Source organism: Microcaecilia unicolor, unplaced genomic scaffold, assembly GCF_901765095.1.
Source record: "Microcaecilia unicolor unplaced genomic scaffold, aMicUni1.1, whole genome shotgun sequence".
NCBI lineage: Eukaryota > Metazoa > Chordata > Amphibia > Gymnophiona > Siphonopidae > Microcaecilia > Microcaecilia unicolor.
In genome coordinates, this window is record NW_021963032.1 from 233,811 (window position 1) to 258,975 (window position 25,165).

The window sequence follows — 25,165 nt, forward strand, 5'->3', positions numbered from 1 at the left end:
ATGTGAATTCCATCGCTCCGAGCTGCTCTTCCTGGGGTACATCATTTCTAACCACAGGCTGCGTATGGACCCCAGTAAGCTGACAGCCATCCTGCACTGGCAGCAGCCTATGGGGCGTAAGGCTCTACAGCGCTTCGTAGGTTTTGCAAACTACTATAGGCAGTTTATTTGGAATTACTCGTCCCTGACTGCCCCTCTTACTGCATTGACTAAGAAGAACGCTGACGCCCGCAACTGGTCGCCTGAGGCGTGTCAGGCCTTTGAGAAGCTGAAACAGGCGTTTGTTGGAGCTCCACTGTTGCGCCATCCCAACCCGGCAAATACATTTTTCGTGGAAGTGGACGCATCATCGGTTGGTGTAGGAGCAGTGCTGTCCCAGGCCCACCCCAGTGGGAAGCTTCTCCCGTGTGCATTCTTCTCTAAAAAGTATACCCCTGCCGAGAAGAATTACGCCATCAGGGATCAGGAGCTATTAGCCATTAAATTGTTCCTGGAAGAATGGCGTCATCTGCTGGAAGGGGCGCAGGAGCCCTTCACGGTATTCACGGACCATAAAAATTTAACTTATCTACGGGAAGCGAGAAGGTTGAATCCTCGCCAGGCCCGGTGGGCATTATTCTTCTCCCGCTTTGATTTCACTTTGACCTATCGGCCAGCGGAGAAGAATACTAAGGCAGACGCCCTCTCCCGGTCCATGGAGGCTGACCTGGAGGAAGAACCCCTGCAGTATGTAATTAAACCTGACGCCATTGTGACCGCTATGACGCTAGCAGTACCTGCGGGTATGACCTTTGTGCCACCACGGCTGAGGGAAAGGACGCTCCAATGGGGACATGCCTCTCGACTGGCAGGACATCCTGAGATCCTGGGAACCAAGCGGTTCATCTCCCAGCAGTATTGGTGGCCCTCACTTGATCGGGATGTGCAGGAGTTTGTGGCGGCGTGTCTGGAGTGCGCTCAGTATAAAGCCGACCGTCGGAGACCCCAGGGCTTGCTGATGCCCTTACCGGTACCTGAGAGACCGTGGACCCACATTGCCATGGACTTTGTGACGGATCTGCCTAGCTCTGAAGGGCACACAGTTGTCTGGGTAGTGGTGGACCGCTTCTCTAAAATGGCCCACTTCGTACCCATGCCTACCCTTCCTTCGGCGGTGCAGCTGGCACAGTATTTCATCGGCACTATCTTTCGCCTCCATGGTCTGCAGGAGTCTATTACCTCTGATCGAGGAGTACAATTTGTCTCGAAGTTCTGGCGAGCTCTGAATCGGGCCCTTGAGGTAAAGCTGAACTTGTCGTCGGGATATCACCCACAATCTAACGGCCAAACAGAACGCGTGAACCAATGCTTGAAGCAGTTCCTGCGGATGTATGTCAATGAGCACCACAATGACTGGAGTCAGCTGCTGCCTTGGGCAGAATTCGTTCATAACAACCGAGTGAGCTTGGCCACGGGCGCTTCGTCCTTTTACATCGTATATGGAAGACATCCAGGGATACCATCCCCCTTGAAAACCAACTCGGATGTCCCGGCAGCGGCCGATCCGGTGACTTCGCTCCAAGCAATTTGGTCGTCAGTTCAGAAAGCGCTGCGAGTGACCTCCGCTCGTATGAAACGCCAAGCGGATCAGTCTCGCAGAGTGGAACCACGCTTCCAGCCTGGCGACTTGGTGTGGTTGTTCACGCGTAATCTTCGTCTGAAGATCCCCTCCTCCCGCTTTGCACCTCGATTTGTGGGCCCGTATCCTATTGTGAGACAAGTGAATCGGGTCTGTTATCAGCTAAAGTTACCACCTACATTATGGGTACATGACACCTTTCATCTGTCCTTGCTGAAGCCTGTGATTCTGAGAAGAGGGGCTCTACCTGTGTTGCCTGCTAGTCCAGCCATCTCAGCCTCCCAGGGGGAATACGAAGTCTGGGATGTCTTGGATGCGAGGCGCTTCAGGGGACATCTCCAGTATCTCATTGTGTGGAAGGGATATGGACCGGCAGACAACTCCTGGGAGGACGCTACTCATGTCCACGGGCCGGTCTTAGTCAGACGGTTCCACCGCCTTTTCCCTCACAAGCCTAAGCCTCGTGGCCGGGGTAGAGGGGGCCCTTGAAGGGGGGGGGGTGATGTTATGATTCTGCCGGTTTGGCAGGGAGAGAGGGGAGACGTATCTTCTGATTGGCTGCCAGGGTTTGTGCTGACATCTGTGAGTCTACTTAAGCCTGCGTGTTACTCCCTGCCTTACTTTGGCGTTACTTACACTCTTGTGGTAACTTGAAAGCCGCAGTTCTTGGTCAGAACGTGCTGTGTGCTCTGACTGTGATCTGAGTTCCCTGTTCAGGGATTTCTTTCCTTCCTTTCCCCTTGTTTGTGTTAGCTGGGGGCAGTGTGTGTGTGTGTGTGTGTGTGTGTGTGTGTGTGTATAATTAGTTCTCTTGCCTCCAGATGGGCTTCCCTTGGTTGGCTACAGCTCTCTGTGGGAAGCCAGCTGCTTGTTCCTCAGTAGGGGCTGGGCTTTGTTCTGCTCTCGTCTCAGCTAGGCTGCTTGTCTGAGGGCGTCCTCTCCTGTTGTTTGTTTACTCTAAGGATTTCTCTTCCCAGTGCTGGCTCAGTGAGTTTTACCCTTTGTGTACTGTGTGTATTGTGTCCCTGCCTCTGACAGTGTGTTTGTTCTATCGGCCCTGCTCCCCCTCTGGGAGCGTTCTCTCTGTGTGTTTGTTGATTTATGGAACTCTCTCTCTCTCCCTGGTGTGCCGGCTGGCTGTACAAGCTTAACCCTTTGTGTTCTGTTTGCCTCTGTCTGCAGTGGGTTTGAGGCAAAGGCTTTCTGCCTTTCTTTTGTGACTGGTTCCTCTGGCTTCTGCCTGGGGCCTCCTCACCCTTGTGGGGGAGGGCGTTGCTGTGTTAGTTCCCCTGTCCTGTGCAAGTCCCCTGGGTGGGCGTGGCCCGCTTTGGTTCATTTGTTTCTCCCACTGCCCTATCGCTGGTGTTCAGCTCGTGTCTGGCATCTTGGGGTCCCGGGGGGCCCTCTGGGTTCTTTCACCCCTCCCTGTGTGTGTCTGGGTTCCAGTTCAGCCGTGAGGCTCGCACGAATGGCTCTGTGTGAGTGGGTTCCGGTTCGGCCGCGAGGCCCGCCTGTATGCCTATTTCCCTTCTTCCTGAGGGACAGCGGGGAGGGGTAGCTTAGGGGCATTGGGTAGCTGGGGTGTGTGGTGGTGGGTCGGTCTCCCCTTGGCCTGGATCGGCGCCCTGCTGGCCTCGGCCAGGGCCCAAGGGCTCACGACCAACCCAACGGATTACACTTCCCTTTAGTCACAGCAGATGAATCCGTGATCCCTCCCTGATTGACTCTGTTTTGTGTTCAGTTTTTCCTGCAGACATGTTCCCTCATTGGGAGAAGTTGGTAAACAGTCTTCAGGATTTCTGTTCTTCTACAGGAGGTTTTCATCCCTCCTTTGTGTTATTGCTCCTGTTCTGGGGCGTTCGTTCGCTGTGAGGAAAGTTCATGTTATGCTACTTTGCGGTTTAACATTGCTTTGGAAGCTTCAAAATACTGAGAGGCAGATGGAGCTAGCTGTCCTAGAGGTACTATGGTTTTCAGTGTTCTCTATCTCCCCCTGCTGGTAGGTGGACACAACCCATTTGTAATGGATTCACCTGCTGTGACTAAAGGAAAGAAAATTACCAAGGTAAGAACCTAATTTTCCCTTTCACAGAGCCAGTTTAAACAGGTTTTGAAGAGACAGTTTGCAAAGGAAGCAAGTATATGAAACCAAGCAAAACTTTTAGTATATAAGTAAGTGCTCAGAACCAGGAAGTGAGCACTCGCATCTGGATTCCTTGTTTTAGTGAGTAGCCCTGTGATGCTCCCTCAAGAACATACTTATACCTCTTTCTTGAGCCTTTATTAACCCTTCCTTTATTTCTGTATCATTTAAAACCATTTATTAAAATTTGCTTGATTTGATTAATTGTTATTTCATAGATTCAATTTATTCCAGGTTTACGAGCCTAGGGTCTTAGAATGCTTTGTCTGCCTTAGACCCCCAACACTAACTCAAAACTTCTTGGTTTTAGTCCTGGACATTTTTGTTTTGGTCCATTATGGCTGAAAAACATCTAAGTGTTAGGAACGACCAGATCCCACCCATAACACGCCCCTGACACACCCCTTTGTGATTTAAACACACTTCTGATGGACTCCATAGAAAAACATCTAGAAATTGGTTTTGAAAATACCAATTTGGACATTTTTCTGAGACAAACATTCAAATGCAGATTTATGCCACTTTTTAGATGTTTTTCTCTTTTGAAAATGAGCCCAACAGAATCATCCAGTTATTCAAGAAATGGTTAAGAACATAAGAACAGCCATACTGGGTCAGACCAATGGTCCATCTAACCCAGTATTCTGTTTCCAACAGTGGCCAATCCAGAATAAAGCCATTTAGAGCCTCTATTCAAAGTTGTTAAAACACATGTGGAAATTGCAGGAAGACCTTGGGAAATTGGAAGACTGGGCATCCATATGGCAAATTACATTTAATGTGGACAAATGCAAAGTGAAGAATAGTCCAAATCATAATTACCTGATGCTAGGGTCCACCTTAGGAGTAAGCACCCAAGAAAAAGATCTGGGTGTCATTGCAGACAATACGCTAAACCTTGCCGAGTGTAGACAATACGCTGAAACCTTGCCGCGCAGCCCACAAAGCAAACAGGATGCTAGGAATTATTAGGAAAGGGATGCAAAATAAGACCAAGAATATTATAATGCTTCTTTCTTTCTCCATGGTGCAACTCACCTTGAGTATTGCGTTCAATTCTGGTCCCGTATATTACAGATATAGTTGGAATAGAAAAGCTTCAAAGAAGAGCGACCAAAATGATAAAAGAGATAGAATTCCCCTCACATGAGGAAAAGCTAAAGAGGTTAGGGCTCTTCAGCTTGGAAAAGGGATGGCTGAGTGGAAATATAATTGAGGTCTACAAAATCCTGAGTGGTGTAGAAGGTAAAAGTGAATTGATTACTTTTTTTTTACTCTTTCAAAAAGTACAGAGACTAGCAGACATTCAATAAATTACACGGAAATACTTTTAAATCTATAGGAGGAAATAAATTTTCATTCAATGAATAGTTAAGTTCTGAAACTCTTTGCCAGAGGATGTGTTTAACAGCGGTTAGCATATTTGGTTTAAAAAAGGTATGGGCCAGTTCCTGGAGGAAAAGTCCATAGTCTATAGAGATAGACATGGGGAAGCCACTGCTTGTCCTGGGATTGGTAGCATGGAATGTTGCTATTATTTGGGTTTCTTCCAGGTACTTGTGACCTGAATTGGCCGCTGTTGGAAACAGGACACTGGGCTAAATGGACCATTAGTCTGACCCAGTATGGCTATTCTTGTGTTCTTATGTTCATGCTTCCCAGCTCCAGGAGGGAGATTTTAGGTCATCCCTGGATTTCTGACAACCTAGAATCCTGCTGTATTTTGGGGCTTGCAGCACCGGTTTCAGTGGGTAGAATCAGGGACTACAAATACCACAATGCTTTGGGATTTAAGTCCAAAACCAGGACTGGCTGATATCTCCCTCTTGAATTGGCAGCTCTGCAATATGTTAGCTATAATATGATACCAATAACTGTGTTTCCCTTCTTGTTTTTTGCAGTGAACTCCCTAAAATGTCAGAAGTGTAACAGTATAACTGAAAACAACTGCCAGGGCACAGAGATAACTTGTGATGCCTCCAGAAATAACTGTGGATCTATGTATTTGAAGACTAGCACAGGTGAGACTTCTGATGCTGAAGTGCACGTGGTCATAGATGCAAGCTCTATTGGTGCCTGAGCACCATATTTTATCCTATATTTCCATAGATTTGAGCAGAGGGCTGCAAGAAAGGGCTGGAAGGAAGGTTTCTGTATACTGTACTAACTACTGCTCCCCCCCTCCCCGCAACATATTGGTTGGCTGTGTCTGAAACAGTCAGTTAACTTTATTGGCCTGTCAATTTTACATGTCTTACTAAAGTAATATGTTTAGTCCCCTTCACGCCTTCTTAGTCCCCTCTGTTCTTTTCCCAGAGCTCTACTCCCAATCCCCCACCTCGTTGCCCAGCTTCTCTTCTCTTTATGGGTCCTTTCTGCATTCTCCAGCCCTTCACAGCAGCATTCTCTTGCCCAGGGAGTAACTCCTTTCAATTCCTTTCACTACGTCCTAGCCTCTCTATTCCCCTCCTAGTGTTTCTCTTTCTCTACAGAAGCTAGGAAATGGTGAAGGATTGAATTGGATTTATTAACTCGATATACTGCTTAATACTAAAGTTTTAAAGTGGTTTACAATAAAAGTAAATGTACTTAAAACATAATAAAACTGTATAGCTTAACCCCCCTGATTACTAAGCCGTGCTAGTGGCTGCCGTGCGTTAATGCCGACACAGTCCATTTACTTTGAATAGGCTGTGCCGGCAATTGCTACACGGCGTAGTAAACGGGGTAAATGTTACAATGGATTTATACAATAATACTAAATTAGAAAACTTAGTTTCAAAAAGACAGGTTTTCAATACTTTACGAATTGTCATACTGCTAACATTAGCAGGTAATAAGTTCCATGACAGAGGTCCACATAACTAAAAGCTCTCATCCTAGTAGAAGTCAATTTGATCACTTCAAGTGAAGGAATAAACTCTGCTGAGAAGAACAAAGAAAAAACGCAGGTGATCATGTTTAACTAAAATCTCTGAAAGATATTCAGGAGAATGCAAGAGAAGAGCTTTATAAACAAAACACAATCTCTATTCCTCTACTCCCCTCCTCTTCTCTGCCCTTCTCTTGCGCCCTATGGAATGCCCGCTCTATCTGTAACAAACTCCCCTATATCCATGACCTCTTTATCTCGCGTCACCTCCATCTGCTCGCCATAACAGAAACCTGGCTCTGCCCTGATGACTCTGCTTCAGTGTCACGTATACACAGCAGGAACCTGGGTTTGTGAGCCCTTGGGCCACTGCCAAGGAGCAGCAGCGGCAGGAGAATCACCCAACACCAGATAAGGCAGACCGGAACTGGAACACGGTGGACTGGAGTAAGGCTTCACCTACACTTGGCCACCTTTCACCAAGAGTTGAGCTCTGGGCTTCAGGTGGCCGGTAGGACTTGCAGGACAAAGCAGGACACAGCAGCAGGCTGACAAATAACAGGAACACAAGAAACACGCTGGCAAACAAACAATCCAGAAACAAGCCGGGTCAGGGCAGGATGTAGACAGAAGAATAGTCCAATAAACAATCCGGGTCCAGGCAGGCAGAAGAATAGTCCAATAAACAAACCGGGTCTGGGCAGGTGGCAGGCAGAAGAATAGTCCAATAAACAATCTGGGTCTGGGCAGTCGGCAGGCAGAAGAATAGTCCAAAAAACAAGCAGAGTAAAAGTCACCAACACGAACAGCACAACGGCACTGCAACACTTCACACCAAAGGAACGCCTCTGAAAAACACTGTTGCAAGGCAACTAAGAACCTTACCAGGTGGTTAATAAAGGCAGGTCACAAGGGAGTTCACCAGGTATGGGTGCTGCTTGGTTCCAAAAAACTCCCAAAACAATCTGGAGAGCTGGAAGATCCGGACCGGACCAGCATATCTTCTGGAACACGGGAAGCGGTAAACCATCACCTCGCAGCATTCCCCAGGTCTGAACCCCGGGGACTGAGGTGACTACGAGCCCGGGACCTGGGCACAACCGTGACATTCAGTCGCAGCCCTCTGCCATGGCAGTTATCTTTTTTCACATACTCCTCGCCCTGCTGGTCGCGGGGGCGGTGTTGGACTACTTCTCTCTCCCTCCTCCAGATTTCAACCCCTTCTTCCACCTCAATCTCACTGTTTTTCCTCCTTTGAAGTCCACTCTATCCGCCTTTTTTCTCCTCTGCCTCTTCGAATAGCGGTCATTTATCGTCCCCCTGATAAGTCCCTTTCATCCTTTCTCAGTGACTTTGATGCCTGGCTTGCCTTCTTCCATGATCCTTCCTCCCCCTCTCTCATCCTTGATGACTTTAATATTCCTGCTAATGATCCTTCCAACTCTTATATTTCCAAGTTACTCGCTTTAACATCCTCCTATAATCTCCAACTATGCTCCACCTCCCCCACTCATCAAAATGGTCACTGTCTTGATCTCATCTTCTCCTCCAACTGTTCACCCTCTAGTTTCCTTGCCTCTGATCTTCCCCTCTCTGATCACCATCTTATAACTTTCACACTTAAATCTCCTCCCTCACAGTCCCGTCCTATCTTATCTAATTTATCTAGGAATCTTCACGATATTGATCCTTCATCTCTATCCTCCCATGTTTCAAACCTCCTCTCTACTGTGGCACCATCCACGTCTGTCAACGAGGCTGTTTCTTCTTACAACAATACTCTATCCTCTGCCTTAGACACTCTTGCACCTTTGGTGACCCGCCCTATAAGGCGTACAAAACCCCAACCTTGGCTGACTTCTAATATCCGCTACCTATGTTCCTGTACCCGCTCCACCGAACGCCTCTGGCGGAAATCTCGGGCCCTCGCTGATTTCTTACACTTTAAGTTCATGCTGACCTCCTTCCAATCTGCTCTTTTACGCGCCAAACAGGATTATTATATCCAACTGACCAACTCTCTTGGCTCTAACCCTCGACTTCTCTTCACCACATTGAACTCTCTCCTCAAGGTGCCCTCTCCCCCAACTCCCCCTTCATTATCTCCTCAGACCCTTGCTGAATTCTTTCACGACAAGGTTCAAAAGATAAACCTTGAATTCTCTACCTTGCCACCTCTCCCTCCACTAATCCGTTCCCCTCTCTCTCCTTCCCCTCATTCCTTTTCCTCCTTTCCTGAAGTTACTATAGAGGAAACTACACTTCTCCTTTCTTCCTCAAAATGTACCACCTGTTCCTCTGATCCCATTCCCACCCACCTTCTTAATGCCATCTCACCTGCTCTTATTCCTTTTATCTGTCACATTCTCAACCTCTCACTTTCCACTGCAACTGTCCCTACTGCCTTTAAACATGCTGTGGTCACACCTCTCCTTAAGAAGCCTTCACTCGACCCAACTTGTCCCTCTAATTACCGACCCATCTCCCTCCTCCTTTTTCTCTCCAAATTACTTGAGCGTGCTGTTCACCACCGCTGCCTTGATTTTCTCTCCTCACATGCTATTCTTGACCCACTACAATCTGGTTTTCGCCCTCTCCACTCAACCGAAACTGCACTTACTAAAGTCTCCAATGACCTATTACTGGCTAAATCCAGAGGCCAAAATTCCATCCTCATTCTTCTTGATCTTTCCGCTGTTTTGACACTGTCGATCACAGCATACTCCTCGATATCCTGTCCTCACTTGGATTCCAGGGCTCTGTCCTTTCCTGGTTCTCTTCCTACCTCTCCCTCCGCACCTTCAGTGTTCACTCTGGTGGATCCTCTTCTACTTCTATCCCTCTGCCTGTCGGCGTACCTCAGGGTTCTGTTCTTGGCCCCTTCCTCTTTTCTATCTACACTTCTTCCCTTGGTTCATTAATCTCATCCCATGGCTTTTCCTACCATCTCTATGCTGATGACTCCCAAATCTACCTTTCTACCCCTGATATCTCACCTTGCATCCAAACCAAAGTTTCAGCGTGCTTGTCTGACATTGCTGTCTGGATGTCTCAATGCCACCTGAAATTAAACATGACCAAAACCAAGCTTCTCGTTTTTCCCCCCAAACCCACCGCCCCACTCCCTCCGTTTTCTATTTCTGTTGATGGCTCTCTCGTTCTCCCTGTCTCCTCAGCTCGAAACCTTGGGGTCATCTTTGACTCTTCTCTCTCCTTCTCTGCTCATATCCAGCAGATCGCCAAGACCTGTCGTTTCTTTCTTTACAACATCCGTAAAATCCGCCCCTTTCTTTCCGAGCACTCTACCAAAACCCTCATCCACACCCTTGTCACCTCTCGTTTAGACTACTGCAATCTGCTTCTTGCTGGCCTCCCACTTTGTCACCTCTCCCCTCTCTAATCGGTTCAAAACTCTGCTGCCCGTCTCGTCTTCCGCCAGGGTCGCTTTACTCATACTACCCCTCTCCTCAAGTCGCTTCACTGGCTCCCTATCCGTTTTCGCATCCTGTTCAAACTTCTTCTACTAACCTATAAATGTACTCACTCTGCTGCTCCCCAGTATCTCTCCACACTCGTCCTTCCCTACACCCCTTCCCGTGCACTCTGCTTCATGGATAAATCCTTCTTATCTGTTGCCTTCTCCACTACTGCCAACTCCAGACTTCGCGCCTTCTGTCTCGCTGCATCCTACGCCTGGAATAAACCTACGTCTTGCCCCATCCTTGGCCACCTTTAAATCTAGACTGAAAGCCCACCTCTTTAACATTGCTTTTGACTCGTAACCACTTGTAACCACTCGCCTCCACCTACCCTCCTCTCCTCCTTCCTGTACACATTAATTGATTTGATTTGCTTACTTTATTTTTGTCTATTAGATTGTAAGCTCTTTGAGCAGGGACTGTCTTTCTTCTATGTTTGTGCAGCACTGTGTACGCCTTGTAGCGCTATAGAAATGCTAAATAGTAGTAGTAGTAGTAGTAATATCTTAAAAACAATTCTAGCAGAAACAGGCAACCAATGCAAGTCCTTCAGAATTGGCGTTATATGGGGGGAGGAAGTGACGTCAGCGGAGCTAATGGCCGCTTGAGTGCTGGGCTCCTGAAAACCCACAGTATAGTTGGCAAATACCCCCTTCCTGCAGCAGCTAAAGCGGGCTAAAATCGGCTCGGAAGAGAGATACAAAGGGCAGAGCATGAATGAGAGAATGCAAGCGCGAGGGGATCCGGTGAATCTGTCCCAGTTCGCGTTTACGAGTGGCACGGCCCAGAAACACATGGCGGATTGAACGGAGGCTCCCCCCGATACACAGGACTTGATTGGAGAGCAATCGGGTACAAATCTATTCCAGACGCAAGATCAGGCGGATCAGGAGGAGGGAAGCTTCTCGGAGCTGCGCGAGTGGTTGCAGGAGATCTGCTCAGATCTAAAGGCAGTTCATGTTGATCTTGCAGCCTTGGGAGCAGACCTAAGGGGAGAGATCGCGGACCTGGGCCATAGAGTGAAGGAGATCGAGAACCGAGTTGACGACCATGCAGAAGCGCTGGGCTCCCTGGACATACAGATTACGGACCTACGCATCGGGCAGCAACAAGTTGTTGATAAATTAGAAGCAGGGGCGTAGCTACGGGTGGGCCTGGATGGGCCCAGGCCCACCCAGTTTAGCCTCAGGCCCGCCCGCCCGCCCAGAAGCAGATCCTTATCTTGACCGTCTCCCGCCCCTGCCGCAGCGCTTCATTTAATGTTGTCGGCGCTGCCGTTACAGTTTCCCACCCCCGCGGCGGCGCTTTACACTTTACCTAACAGCCAACGCTACAGATGCAGCGCTGACGTCCGAGTCCGACGTCCTGCTCCGGGGCCTTCCACGCTGATGTAACTTCCTGTTACGAAGGCGGGATGCGGAAGGCCCCGGAGCAGGACGTCGGATTCGGATGTCAGCGCTGCATCTGTAGCGTTGGCTGTTAGGTAAAGTGTAAAGCGCCGCCGCGGGGGTGGGAAACTGTAACGGCAGCGCCGACAACATTAAATGAAGCGCTGCGGCAGGGGTGGGAGAGGGGTGAGGAAGTCAGTGGGGTGCTGCGTGCTGGCCCAGAAGTAAGGGGAGGCAGGGAGGGGAGGGAACAGAAGGGTGCTGGACTTGCCAGGGGCAGAGGGTTGGAGGGAAGGCAGAGAGGTTTTGGGATTTGCAGAGGGGAGGTTGGAGGGAAGGGGAGAGATTTTGGATTTGCAGAGGGGAGTTTGGAGGGAAGGGAAGAGGTTTTGGATTTGCAGAGGGGAGGTTGGAAGGAAGGGGAGAGGTTTTGGAATTTGCAGAGGGGAGTTTGGAGGGAAGGGAAGAGGTTTTGGATTTGCAGAGGGGAGTTTGGAGGGAAGGGAAGAGGTTTTGGATTTGCAGAGGGGAAGTTGGAAGGAAGGGGAGAGGTTTTGGAATTTGCAGAGGGGAGTTTGGAGGGAAGGGGAGAGGTTTTGGATATATAGGGGGGTGGAAGGAAGGGGAGAGGTGCTGGATATGCAGGGGGGTGGAGGGAAAGGGGAGAAGTGCTGGATATGCAGAGGGTTGAAGTGAAGGGGAGAGGTGCTGGACATGTATGGGGGCTGGATGAAAGGGAGAGAGATGCTGGACGTGTGGGGGGGGGGAGCGGAAGGAGAGGTGCTGGATATGCAGATGATGATATGCAGAGGGAAGGGAGAGAGATGCAGGGAGAAAGAGCCAGATGCATAAGGGGAAGGAAAGAGAGGAAGAGAAGCTGGTTGGGGCGTGGGATCAGAGAGGAGAGGGACACATTGGTGTGGAGGAGGAAGAAAGGGGACATAGGGAAGTATACAGATACAGAAGGGAGATGATGGGCATTAGGTGAGAGCATGGGGACAGGGACACAAATGTGAGATGCTGTATGGGGATAGCACATGGGCACGGAGGGGTAATGCCTGACCAAGGGGGGGGAAGGGGACGGGGATATGGAATAGAGATAAAATGCTGGACACTGGAGAGGGGGGTATATGGACACGGGGGGGGGGGGGAAGATACTAGACAAGGGAGAGAATAGGAACGCAGAAGGGATATGCTGGGCATGGGGTGCATAGGTGCACAGAGGAATGATGATGGATGAGGGGATATGAACACAGGGGAGATAATGAACAAGGAAATATAGGAAAACAGAGATGGGAGATGGATGATGGACATGAAGAAAGAAGAAATGTCAAATAGGAGACCCTGGCAAGTGAGTTAAGAGAAGACAGAGGGAAGCAGAAACCAGAGACTGGGACCAATATGATTTGAGAAAAAATGACCAGACAACAAAAAGGTATAAAAAAATATTTTATTTTCAATGTTGTGAATATAATATGTTGGATTTGGAATGTACATCTTGCCAAAGTTGATGGTAAACATGGCTGGGGTCCAGGACAGAAATCTAGGAAAGGACCCCAAAGTCCATTACCAGGCTGCGCCTTCAGCTTCCAGCATGCAGGCTTTCTCTGGCCAAGGAACCAACCCCTAACACCATCCCTGGCATGTGCCATCTTTATATTTTGCACAGGAGCAAATGCCTTTCTTTCTTGTTTCTCTGGTGTTGTACTACATGCAAGGTCTAGTTTCTTGGGGTTTCCATTTAATTTATATTTCTAGAGTTTGTGGTCACTTATTCTGTATTTGGCATTTGTGTCTTGGGTGTGTGACTGAGGTATTCTGTTAGCATGAAGTTTCCATGTAGCATTCTGTAGTAATTTGGCTTGTTCAGCTTTCCTGATAAATGTATTTGTATTGTAGGGCCCTACTATAATATTTAAGGCACTTCTTTTTCATAGGTAAGATCTTTGTTTTTGGAAGTTAGTGTTGGCATGGTAGATTTGCTCAAGGTTCTGAGTGACTTTTGTTTTATAGATTTTTTTTAAAGTTAATTTATAATATGTCTGTAATTGAGATTACACTAGAAAACAAAATTTCTTTATATGATGAGTTTTATGGAGAATTGTCCTTGCTGTGCTCTGTATCCATTGTTGGTGGAGGGCCAGGAGGTTCTCTGGATGCAGAATGTGTTTGGCTTCAATACCATATATGTGTTGGAGGACCATGGCTCAGTGGGGCTGAATAGTGCAGTCTATTGTACTTCCCTTAGCTCTAAATTGGCCTGCAGCCACTGAAGCCTGCACTGCAACCCTCATTGAAGTTATGGGGAGTGGGGTAGGGACAGAGCATGGGTGCATCAGGTTTGCTGTTTTTTTCTTTTTCAAAAAAGTTGGCAACTCTAGTGCCCACCCATCCAACCTGTTGGCCCACCCAAAAATTGCCTTCTGGCTACGCCACTGGTACAACGATCGGCTGGTGGCTTGAGCTCCCACCCAAAGTGGCAAAGAGTGGGGTGCAAGAGACTGCAGCGTCAACAATCGGCAGGACGACTACGGTGAAACAATCTCCACAACATTTCATAAGACTAGTAATGGGGCTGACTGAAAGAGAGCCCTCAAAGATTACCTGTTGGATTTGTTATTGACTTGACGTAGTGGAGGAGATATTTGTGGGGCGTAAGAGAGAGGCTGGCAGGAGGTGGGAGTCAGGAATGTTGTGATAAAAGGTTGGATTAGAATTGGGTTAAAGAGCTGTGGGAGAGGGGTTACAGATAAAGATCAGTATAATAAACTGTGGTCAAGAAGGTCACTATCCTGCCGTAAAGCACCTGCTCAAATATGGAAGAGGTGCTAAGGATTAGTGGGAGAGGGAAGGGATGAGGGGTAGGGATAGGGGAAAAGAATAATAAGAGGGAGGGAGGGGTACATAGATGCTGGATGGGGGAGCGGGAAGGTAGGGAGAGGGGGTGGGAGGGTGTTCGTAATAGGTGGTGGTGGTTGGATACGCGGGACTATCGTAGGACAATATGACGGTACTCAAATATGTAACGTTAAATGTGAGAGGCCTTAATTCACCTCAAAAAAGAAGTCAGATGTTTAGAGAAATGATACGTATAAAAGCGGATGTAATGTTTCTTCAAGAAACGCACTTGAAGCGAAGCCATGAGCATTTGGTGAGGCATAGGCGATTTTCTATAGTACAATGTGCCTCAAGCACAGATGATAAAAAAAAGTGGGAGGTGCTTATAGCTCTATCAAACGCACATCCTTGGAGCATACATAAAACTATAAAAGATACAGCAGGTAGATATGTGATGATGGTGGTTTCCCTATACAGTGTCTACTATACCATGGTGTGTGTATACGCGCCCAGTGAAGACCAGAGAATGTTTTTGAGTGAACTGGAAAGGGTTATACAAAAAAATGCGCAAGGCCATCTGTTGCTAGGAGGAGACCTAAATCTTACGATAGATCCCCGAGTAGATAATTCTGGGAGTAGGACGGATTATGCTAAGAGTGATAGAATCGCCCCAAGGGGGTGGCTGGCATGGTGGGGATTAGTAGATTTATGGAGGGATCTGAATGGGCTTGATAAGGACTTCACATACTTTTCTCCCAAATATAACTCATATATGAGAATCGATTATTGGCTGGGTGATGGAAATATAAGGGGAACAGTGAGTCAGGTAACGATTGAGCCTTGTGCCTGGACAGACCACTCGTTGGTGATCCTGACGATGAATATAGGAGATGAGCATAAAGGACAAAGATACTGACGTTTGAATGAGGCAATTCTGTTAGAACCACAGAACGTAATTGAGATTGAAAAAGGCATAACAGAATATATGAAATTTAATGATACGGAGGAGGTACAGCCTGCTAGTCTATGGGAGGGGCTAAAAGCAGTGGTGCGAGGACAACTTATTGCACTACAGGTCCACCTCAACAGGATGAAGAGAGGGCAAGAAACTGACATTAGAAACAAGCTAATAGAGATGGAGAAAGCGCATAAGGCAGATCCGCTAGATAGCAAAAAGACGGGAGAATTGCACCAACTCAGGACCCAACTTAATGAATTGCAGATGGCAGATATTGAGGGGCATAATCGAACGTGAACGCCCATGTGTAAAAATGTCCATCTCCGGAGATGGCTCCGCAAAGAGGCGGAGCGAACCGTAAAATTGAAACGTGATGGCCGTCCATCTTTGGTTTCGATTATACGGTTCGGCCCGCTGAAATCCCGTCATTTGTGTCGACTCTAGAGATAGACGACACAAATGGTGAGATTGCTGGACCTAGAGATGGCCGTCCGCGGTTTTCAGCGATAATCGAAACCGCTGCCGGCCATCTCAAAAACGGACCTAATCCAAGCCATTTGGTCATGGGAGGTGCCAGCATTCGTAGTGCACTGGTCCCCCTGAGATGCCTCTATGCCAGCCTCAAATATCATACCTAGTTCCATGACAGCAGTATGCAGGTCCCCGGAGCAATTCTAGTTTAGTTGGTGCTGCGCGGAACCTGTGCAGAGAGCAAAAATCGGAAGTGCAAGTGCAGTCAGAGATGTCCAAAAAAAAAAAAAATGAAAGTGCAGTCAGGGACGTCCAAATTAAAACAATAGTAATAAGGGGATTCGAACCAGAGCAATTTTCATTTAGTTGGTGCTGTGCGGGACCCATGCCGAGAGCAACAATCGGAAGAAAAAAAAACATGCAAGTGCAGTCAGGCACGTCCAAAAAAAACAACAACATGCAAGTGCAGTCAGGCACGTCCAAATTAAAACAGCAGTAATAGTGGGATTTAAACCAGCCACCTTCTGATTACAAGACCTGTGCTCTAACCACTGCACCACTTATTCAGCTGCCTAGAGTGCCTTCCCTTTCCATTAAGTCTCTCAAAGTTTCTGTCAACCAATCACAGATCATTTAGCTGACACTGATGTCAGGTAAATGAGCTGTGATTGGCTGACAGAAACTTGGAGGGACTTAATGGAAAGGGAAGGAATGTTTAAACAGCTGCATAAGTGGTGCAGTAGTTAGAGCACAAGTCTTATAATCAGAAGGTGGCTGGTTCAAGTCCCCCCATTACTATTGTTTTAATTTGGACGTCCCTGACTGCACTTGCATGTTTTTTGTTTTTTTTACCTCCCTGACTGCACTTGCATGTTTTTTTTTCTTCCGATTTTTGCTCTCTGCATGGGTCCCGCGCAACACCAACTAAACTAAAATTGCTGGGGGGACCTGCATACTGCTGTCATGGAGCTAGGTATGGTATTTGAGGCTGACATAGAGGCGGGAAAAAATATTTAAACAGTTTGTTTTTTAGGGTGGGAGGGGGTTAGTGACCACTGGGGGAGACAGGGGAGATCATCCCCGATTCCCTCCGGTGGTCATCTGGTCAGTTTGGGCACTTTTTGGAAGCTTGGTCGTGAAAAAAACAGGACCAACTTTGTGTGGACTAAATGCTCATCGGGGACGTCTTGCTTCTTTCCATTATCAGGCGCGGAGGTCCATCTGTTAACCACGCCCCGGAACGCCCCTGTCCCGCCTTCGCTACCATTTGGCCACACCCCCGAGAATTTTGGCCGTCCCCGTGACGGAAAGCAGTTGGGGCCGTCCAAATTCAGCTTTCGATTATACCTGTTTTTGAGACGGACGTCCATCTCCCGATTTGTGTCAGAAGATGGGCGTCCATCTCTTTCAAAAATAAGCTGGATTGTGTCCCAGATGCAGCAAGCTCAACAAGAACATTTTGAGTTTGGCAACAAAGCCAGTAGCTTGAAAATCGAGCGCAGCGTAACTACATTACTAGTATGAAGAATAACTCGGGAGAGCAAATTACCAAAACAGATAAAATACAGGAAGTGTTCTGGGAATTCTATAACCGCCTCTATCAGCCTGAACAGACTGCAGCCCCGGGGGAAATGGAACAATATTTACAGGAGGTGGACCTGCCCACTATATCGAGGGGGGAGATGGAAAAGTTATTGGGTGCCATAACCCTGGAGGAGGTAGAAAGGGCAATTGCAGACCTTCCCAACAATAAAGCTCCAGGACCGGATAGATTCCCTGCAAGATTTTATAAGATATTTGCCAAGTGGCTAGCGCCCACACTGCTAAGGGTGATTTCCTTCTTTGATGAAGTGCGAGAATTGCCACACTCATTGTTATATATTAACCCGCTGGCAACTCTGAAGATAAACAGTACACAGTCTAAACTGATAGAGCTCCATAGGGGAACGAGACAGGGATGCGCGGTTTCACCACTACTATTCGCGCTGTCTATAGAGCCCCTGGCCAAAAAGATTAGGAGGAGGTGGTTAGAGGCAAGCTGGAGCACAAGATCATGTTGTTTGCTGATGATATATTATTGACCCTAGCCCACCTGAAACAGTACTACTACTACTACTACTTAACATTTCTAGAGCGCTACTAGGGTTACGCAGCGCTGTACAATTTAACAAAGAGAGACAGTCCCTGCTCAAAGAGCTCACAATCTAATAGACAAGTGAACGGTCGGTCCGATAGGGGCTGGTCATATTTTTATTCACATTTTTTTTTGAGGGTGGGAGGTCACTCCTGATTCCCTCCAGGGGTCATTTGGTCATTTAGGGCACCTGTTTGGTGCCTTCTTCTTTCTGAAAACAGGTCTAGCCCAAAACATCTTTGTTTCAGTCCTGGACGTTTTTGTTTTGTTCCTTTGTCCTTTTGTGATGTTTGGTCTCTTTACTATGACTGAACGTTCTATGGTTAGGTCTTTCCTGGCGTGGATATTTTTATTTGTAAACCACTCTGATTTGCCTGCAACATGGGCGATATAACAAGCTCAATAAACGATAAAATGTCCACCCGAATCCCGCCTTTGAAAAGCCCCAACACGCCCCCCCTTGTGATTTGAACGCACTTCTGACGGACTTCATAGTCCCTTTGTCTATACACTAAAAAATATTTATTTCTGTGTAAAGAACATAACAGATGGTTAACCCTTTATAAGGCCCATCATATTTCTGCTAATTGGTTACACCACTGACCATATATGTGATGGTACAGTGATACAAAAAAAAAAAGATCTAATCTTGTAAACATCTGAGAAAGTCTGGGTTTACCCAGATGCTACAAAACAGACTCAAGATGGTCGAAAAGCTTTTTTGGCTTTGCGTCAAGATGTATAATCTTTAGGGGCATCTTTTTTTGTTGTTGTTGATTGTAAGTGAAGTATATATACTTTTTTCCAAGCAGAAAAGTTGAAGGCCTTCCTGGACGTTAAGATCCCAAACGGACAAACTGAGCAAGTAATACAGTTTATTGCTGGAGTTTCTCACGTTTATAGCCTTACCTTATATTTTGTTTCTATTTGATCTTGATTTTCCTTTCACTCTCTCTAGTTGTGGTGGAGGAATGCAATTTTTCTTGTACAATTAAGTTGATTTCTAATTTTGTAAATTGTTTTTTCCTGCTTTTCTGTCACAAATGATTTAACTTGTAATTCATTTTGATACATGAGAAAAATAATTTACATTTTTTTTTTAGTTTTCAGTAACAATACAATCGGATGCCACTGTTCTGCGTTTAAACTTTTGCTTTTTGAACAGTTAAAAATTAATTTGAAAATCTAGCTGCCAGGTGGAGGAGTAGCCTAGTGGTTAGTGCAGTGGACTTTGATTCCCACTGCAGCTCCTTGTGACTGGGCAAGTCACTTAACCCTCCCTTGCCCCTGGTACAAAATAAGCACCTGAATATATGTAAACCGCTTTGAATGTAGTTGCAAAAATCTCAGAAAGGTGGTATATCAAGTCACATTTCCCTTTCCCCTTACACATCTTGCAACAGAAATACAAAGACCATGCCTGGGTCTGTCAAAAGTCCTAGGTACTCTCCTGGCTAACTAAAAAAAACACTCCCCAACATCACTTTTGAGCTAATTATTAATTCAGCAACATTTCACAAAGACACGCACTGTGAAACTTACTCTGTACTTTCCCTGAGACATTCCCATTACATTCACAAACAGAGAGTACAAACTGCAACAGAGCAGCGCCCTCTCCTGGACAGCTTGTAAACTGCAGCATTAACAAGTACAACTAGTAACTACATTTCAACAATCGGCAAAACAGCGATTTTATATGGCCTTTGACAGAAAATCAGTGTACTTTTGTTTTGAGACCGTTACACTATATCCAAAAGTGTACTTTATTTAATTTGTTAATTTACTCTCAGCAGGTACGTAAACAGTGCAAATGGAGTTTCACACTAACAAGAGTTAAAAAGCAAGGCTGCATGAAAACAAAAATACACAAAAACCCCACCACATTCTAATTGACAGCATTACACAAAGACCCAAATCACACAGCATCATACAAAGAAAGATTAATTACTTCACATGTGTGTTCGGCTGTAAGTTTGTTAGGTTTACTGGATTTGCATATGTACATTCTTCAGCAAGAAGAAATCTTTATTCATGGATGTGGCATAAACAATAGAGAAACCCCACACTCCAAACACAGTAGTCCCATAATAATCTAAGAGACACCCTGTTTCCCCTAAAGTAAGACATCCCCGAAAATAAGACCTAGTAGAGGTTTTCCTGAATTGGTAGATATAAGGCCTCCCCCGAAAGTAAGACCTAGCAAATTTTTGTTTGAAAGCAGGGCCACCGAGAGCCGGACAAGGCCGCCCCCGGGCCCCCCCCCCTCACCCTCCGTCGCTCCCAGAACCAACCCCAAACATCTCCCCCCACCTTCGCAGTAAGCAGCAGCAGGGCAGACCTCCCCCTCCCTCCGTGCCCCGCCCTCGCAGACGTTACGTCAGGCGAGGGCAGGACACGGAAGGAAGGAGTTGCCCGCCCCGCCGCTGCGAAGGCGAAAGGAGGCGTCCAAGGCTAGCTCCGGGAGCGACGGAGGGCGGGCGGGCAGGCCAACCCCGATGTTTCCCCGAAAAATAAGACAGCCCCTGAAAATAAGACCTAGCACATTTTGGGGGCAAAAATTAATATAAGGCAGTGTCTTATTTTCGGGGAAACACGGTACTACAAAAATGCTCTAGGCTTAACATGGCAGTAATCAAAATGTCAACTGTTTCCTTAGCTGTCATTGAAACGGGTGATGGAGGTGTTTCTTCAATACGGTTATATGTCAGGCTTCAAAATCAATGTAACAAAATCAGAGATACTTAACCTCACAGCACCCCCCCTCCAAGAAATAGGAGTGATACAGAAGGCACATCCATTTGTGTGGGCAACGAAATCTATAAGGTACCTGGGAATACAGACCCTAAGATAGAGAATTTATTCAGGGCTAATTATCCTAAGAAGGTAAAGGAGTTGTTTGAGGACTTAGATTGGTGGGAGGGCTTAAATGTATCCTGGATGGGGAGAATTAATGCGATAAAAACGTTGATATTCCCAAAGCTGTTATATCTATTTTTGGCATTGCCGATACTGATCCCTCAGGCCTTCTTCCAACAACTAAATCGAAAAGTGTTTGCTTACATTTGGTGGAAGAGACCACCTAGGGTGCGTAGGTCGATGATGTATCAAGCTCCAGTGGGGGGAGGAATGGGAGTCCCTAATTTCTCTTTATACTATCAAGCAGCACAATTAAGGGTGTTGGCAGAGTGGACCCCGAAAAGCTCGAAGAAATGGCTACAGTGGGAGAGAGCGTGGATGGGTACACATTCTCTAGGAGATATATTGTGGAAGTCGGGAAGTGCTATATTGGCCACTGCACGGAGGCTTCCGTTGGGGATGAGTCATTTGTTATATACTTGGCTTCAAATAAGAAAAAGAGTTTTCCCTGAGAGAAAATACTTTTTGAAGATGGTTATATGTGGAGCCCCAGGATTCCCACTGGGAGAAGTAGAGAAAACTTATCAGAAATGGGCTCATAAGGGGCTATATATGTTAGGGCAATTTTGTGATAATGGGAATGTAAAGGATTTTGGGCACTTAAAAGAGGAATGTGGGTTGGAGGAAAGGGATTTAGTATACTATCATTGTCTGAGAAACTTTATTCTTAGGCGGGCAAAGGAGGAGCTGGAGTTGGCAGAAACGGGATTGGAAAGAGCGGTGAGAGGGGGAGGGGGATGGGTAGTGTAACAAGATTATATAGGGCGCTGCTGCTGCTCTCTACTCCGCAGGGATATTATACTGGAAGATGGAAGAAGTACTTCAGAAAAGTTACACGGCAGAGTGGTGGGCAAGCAGCTATAGGTATCTGTTGAAGCCATCAATCACACAGCCACTGATCGAAAATGGATATAAAATCCTATACTGGTGGTATTATACGCCACAGGTCTCAGCAGACTGTTGGAGAGAGTGTGGTGAACTGGGAACATTCATACACATATGGTGGGAGTGTCCAAAGGTACAGACATTTTGGGGGCAGGTGCTTGCGATGGTTAATACGATAACTAAGGGGGAATATCCCTGTCAGATAGAATACTGTTTGTTGCACTCTAGGCCCAAGAAATGTCGGGTACAGGATCATAAATTGGTTATTCAATTTTTGTGGCGGCCAAGCTGGTATTAGCACGGGCCTGGAAGCAGTTGGAGACCCCATCTATGCAACGGGTACTGTGCAAGGTGGATTATATTCACCAGATGTTGAAGTTGCCAGCACTAAGGACGGGGCATCTCCAGTTGTTTCAGAAAATATGGCAACCATATGAGCAGATGAGAGCTACATTAGCACCATCACCTTAGGGGAGGGGGTGGGGAGGGGAGGGTTGGACAAACTCTATGATGTGTTAAGAGTTTAAGATGTTGTGGCTATACAGACTTTGTTATGATGTGAATGATATATGAGACAGTGTTGCCGATTTTGTAAATGTTATTGAATAAAATTAAAAATAAAATTGAAAAAAAAAAGAATTGGCGTTATATGATCACTTCTCTTTCCGTTAACTACTAGAATTACAGCAGTATTTTGTACAAGCTGAAGCCTCTTCTGACTGGTTAGAATTACTCCATGATACAAAGAATTGCAGTAATCAGTTCTACTTGTGACAAATGCATGCATTAACTTAATAAAATTAGACCAAGTCAGAAGAGGTTTAAGGTGCCGGATTTGCCTCATTTTTAAAGTAACATATTTTATCAACTTGGTTGATTTACAAATTTCATAGCACAATCACAATAAAAACTAAGAGTCAGTATATCATCTTTGAGAGGAACTGAATGATTGCCTATTGAAGGATGAACAATCAAGAGCCTGCCTCTACGAGAAAGCCAAGTAGCAGCAGATTTATAAACAGATCATGATCTATTAACCATTTTTCAAAAAAATCACGTCTACAATTAAGATTGGACGTGACCTGCATCTGATCATCCTTCATAAAAACAAGTTTATATCTTCAGCAAAAAAAATGAGATGTAAAATCCCAGCTCTCCAACAGTGAAGCCAAAGGAGCAAGGTACAAATTGAAAAGCATAGGCATATTAAAATCTCCTAAAACTAAAAATGTATCATTGTTCAAAGACAGCTCAGAAATAAAATCAATAAGTGAAAATTTTGCTCTGAGTATTTGGAGGACTATGCAGCTCATTTTCAAAAGAGAAAAATGTCCAAAACAGTGGCATAAATCTACAATTGGATGTTTTTCTCATAAAAACATCCAAATTGGTATTTTCAAAAACAATTTTTAGATGTTTTTCTACAAAGTCTGTCAGAAGTGCATTCAAATCACAAGGGGGCATGTCAGGGGTGTGTTAAGGGTGGGATCTGGGCATTCCTAACACTTGGACATTTTTCATAATAGAACAAAACAAAAACATCCAACACTATAAGTTAGCCGTTTTGGTCCAAATAAGCCACAAAAAAATGCCCTAAATGACCAGGTGACCACTGCAGAAATAAAAGAATGACACCCTCTTACTCCTTCAGTGGTCACTGACCCCCTCCCGCCCTGCAAAGATTTATTTTATCCATCAACCACTGTTCAAACATCTAATCAAAATGGCAATTTCAGCAAATCAAACCAGTCAATTGCAGGAAGAAGTCGACTGTTTATTAGCTGTCAATGCAATACAGCCAGTATAGCCATTGCACTAGAATACCGGCTTCTATTCCAAATATCTTCTCATAAAAGTGGGGTCTAGCCGATTCTTGACCTATGGCCACTAAACAAATAATTCAAGAGAGAAATTCAGAATGACGACTCTTCTTATTATCCTGCCACTCTTGGACAAAAACACTTGGTTGGCATTGCTGGACTTGAAAGACGCTTACTTGCACAATCCAATCTACCCATCTTTTTTTTTTTTGTTACATTTGTACCCCGCGCTTTCCCACTCATCGCAGGCTCAATGTGGCTTACATGGGGCAATGGAGGGTTAAGAGGCAGATGCACTAAAGCTAAATGAGCCTTTAATGACCCTCCAACGAGGAAAATTTGATCTGTTGCATGCATCAAAGGGCTTTTACCGAGGAAGCCAGCAGCTAACGAAAACGGAATGGAGATGAGCAATTAGTGTGAAAACCCCATTGAAACGACATGCACTAACCTTTTCCGATTGCCTTTACGCAGGAAAAAGGCAGGAAATCTAACGAGAGGTCTGGACCTCTCGTTAGGACAGCTCTGTGCCAGGAAAAATCATTAAGTGAAAAAATAAACAAACTTTGAGCCAATCCCAGCGCATTAGCAGAGCTAAAAGCGCTGTGATTGGTCCAAAGGACGTCAGAAAACACATCAAATAAAAAAAATTAAAAAAGGATCGGGAGGGGGCAAGGGCGCTCATCAGGAGCGTCCTGTATGGACGGCCTTGCCCCCCCCCCCGCTGCTCCCCACTTTCCGCCGCTCCCCCCCCCCCGAAAAAGCAAAATGCTAGCTGGCTGCCCCGGTCCCCCTCCCTTCCTGTTCCTGTGTTCTGCAGAGCTAACTCCGCCTCCCGTCATTCTTTCGCCCCGTGCCCCGCCCCCGCTGCCCCCCCTGAGGTCGACTACACCGCTCCCCCCCTCCACCGAGACCCCCCTCCCTATTAACGACCCGAGCAGCGCCTCTCACCTCTTTCTGAAGCGCTGCACGGGCAGGAAGATCTATTGTGTTGGCTGTAGAGTCTCCATGACGTCTCTTCTTCCCTGGCCCAGGCCCCGCCTCCTTCTGACTACGTCAGAAGGAGGCGGGGCCTGGGCCAGGGAAGAAGAGACGTCATGGAGACTCTACAGCCAACACAATAGATCTTCCTGCCCGTGCAGCGCTTCAGAAAGAGGTGAGAGGCGCTGCTCGGGTCGTTAATAGGGAGGGGGGTCTCGGTGGAGGGGGGGAGCGGCGTAGTCGACCTCAGGGGGGGCAGCGGGGGCGGGGCACGGGGCGAAAGAATGACGGGAGGCGGAGTTAGCTCTGCAGAACACAGGAACAGGAAGGGAAGGGAGGGGGACCGGGGCAGCTAGCATTTTGCTTTTTTGGGGGGGGGGAGCGGCGGAAAGTGGGGAGCAGCGGGGGGGGGGGGGCAAGGCCGTCCATACAGGACGCTCCTGATGAGCGCCCTTGCCCCCTCCCGATCCTTTGTTGACCGGGTAGCCACGTGTATGTGTTGTGGCTTTTTTTTTGTTTGTTTTTACGTTTGCAGCATGCGCAGAGCAGCCAGCAAAACGCTTGGCTGCTCTGCGCATGATTTAGGGGCCGATTACCGATGTGTATTGTGATTCTTTGATACATTGTACGTTTGAATACCGATCTGAGCATGTGTGACTTTT

General features: G+C 46.7%; 1 protein-coding gene across 1 annotated transcript in view; it reads left to right on the forward strand.

The window, feature by feature from the left end:
• The window catches only part of LOC115458797 (phospholipase A2 inhibitor 1-like), an 84,092-nt gene that overhangs the window by 26,339 nt on the left and 32,588 nt on the right, over positions 1 to 25,165 (forward strand). The window contains exon 2 of the mRNA XM_030188609.1: positions 5,663 to 5,782. Within this exon, the coding sequence (XP_030044469.1) occupies positions 5,663 to 5,782 (120 nt within the window). The remainder of the gene's footprint in view (positions 1 to 5,662; positions 5,783 to 25,165) is intronic.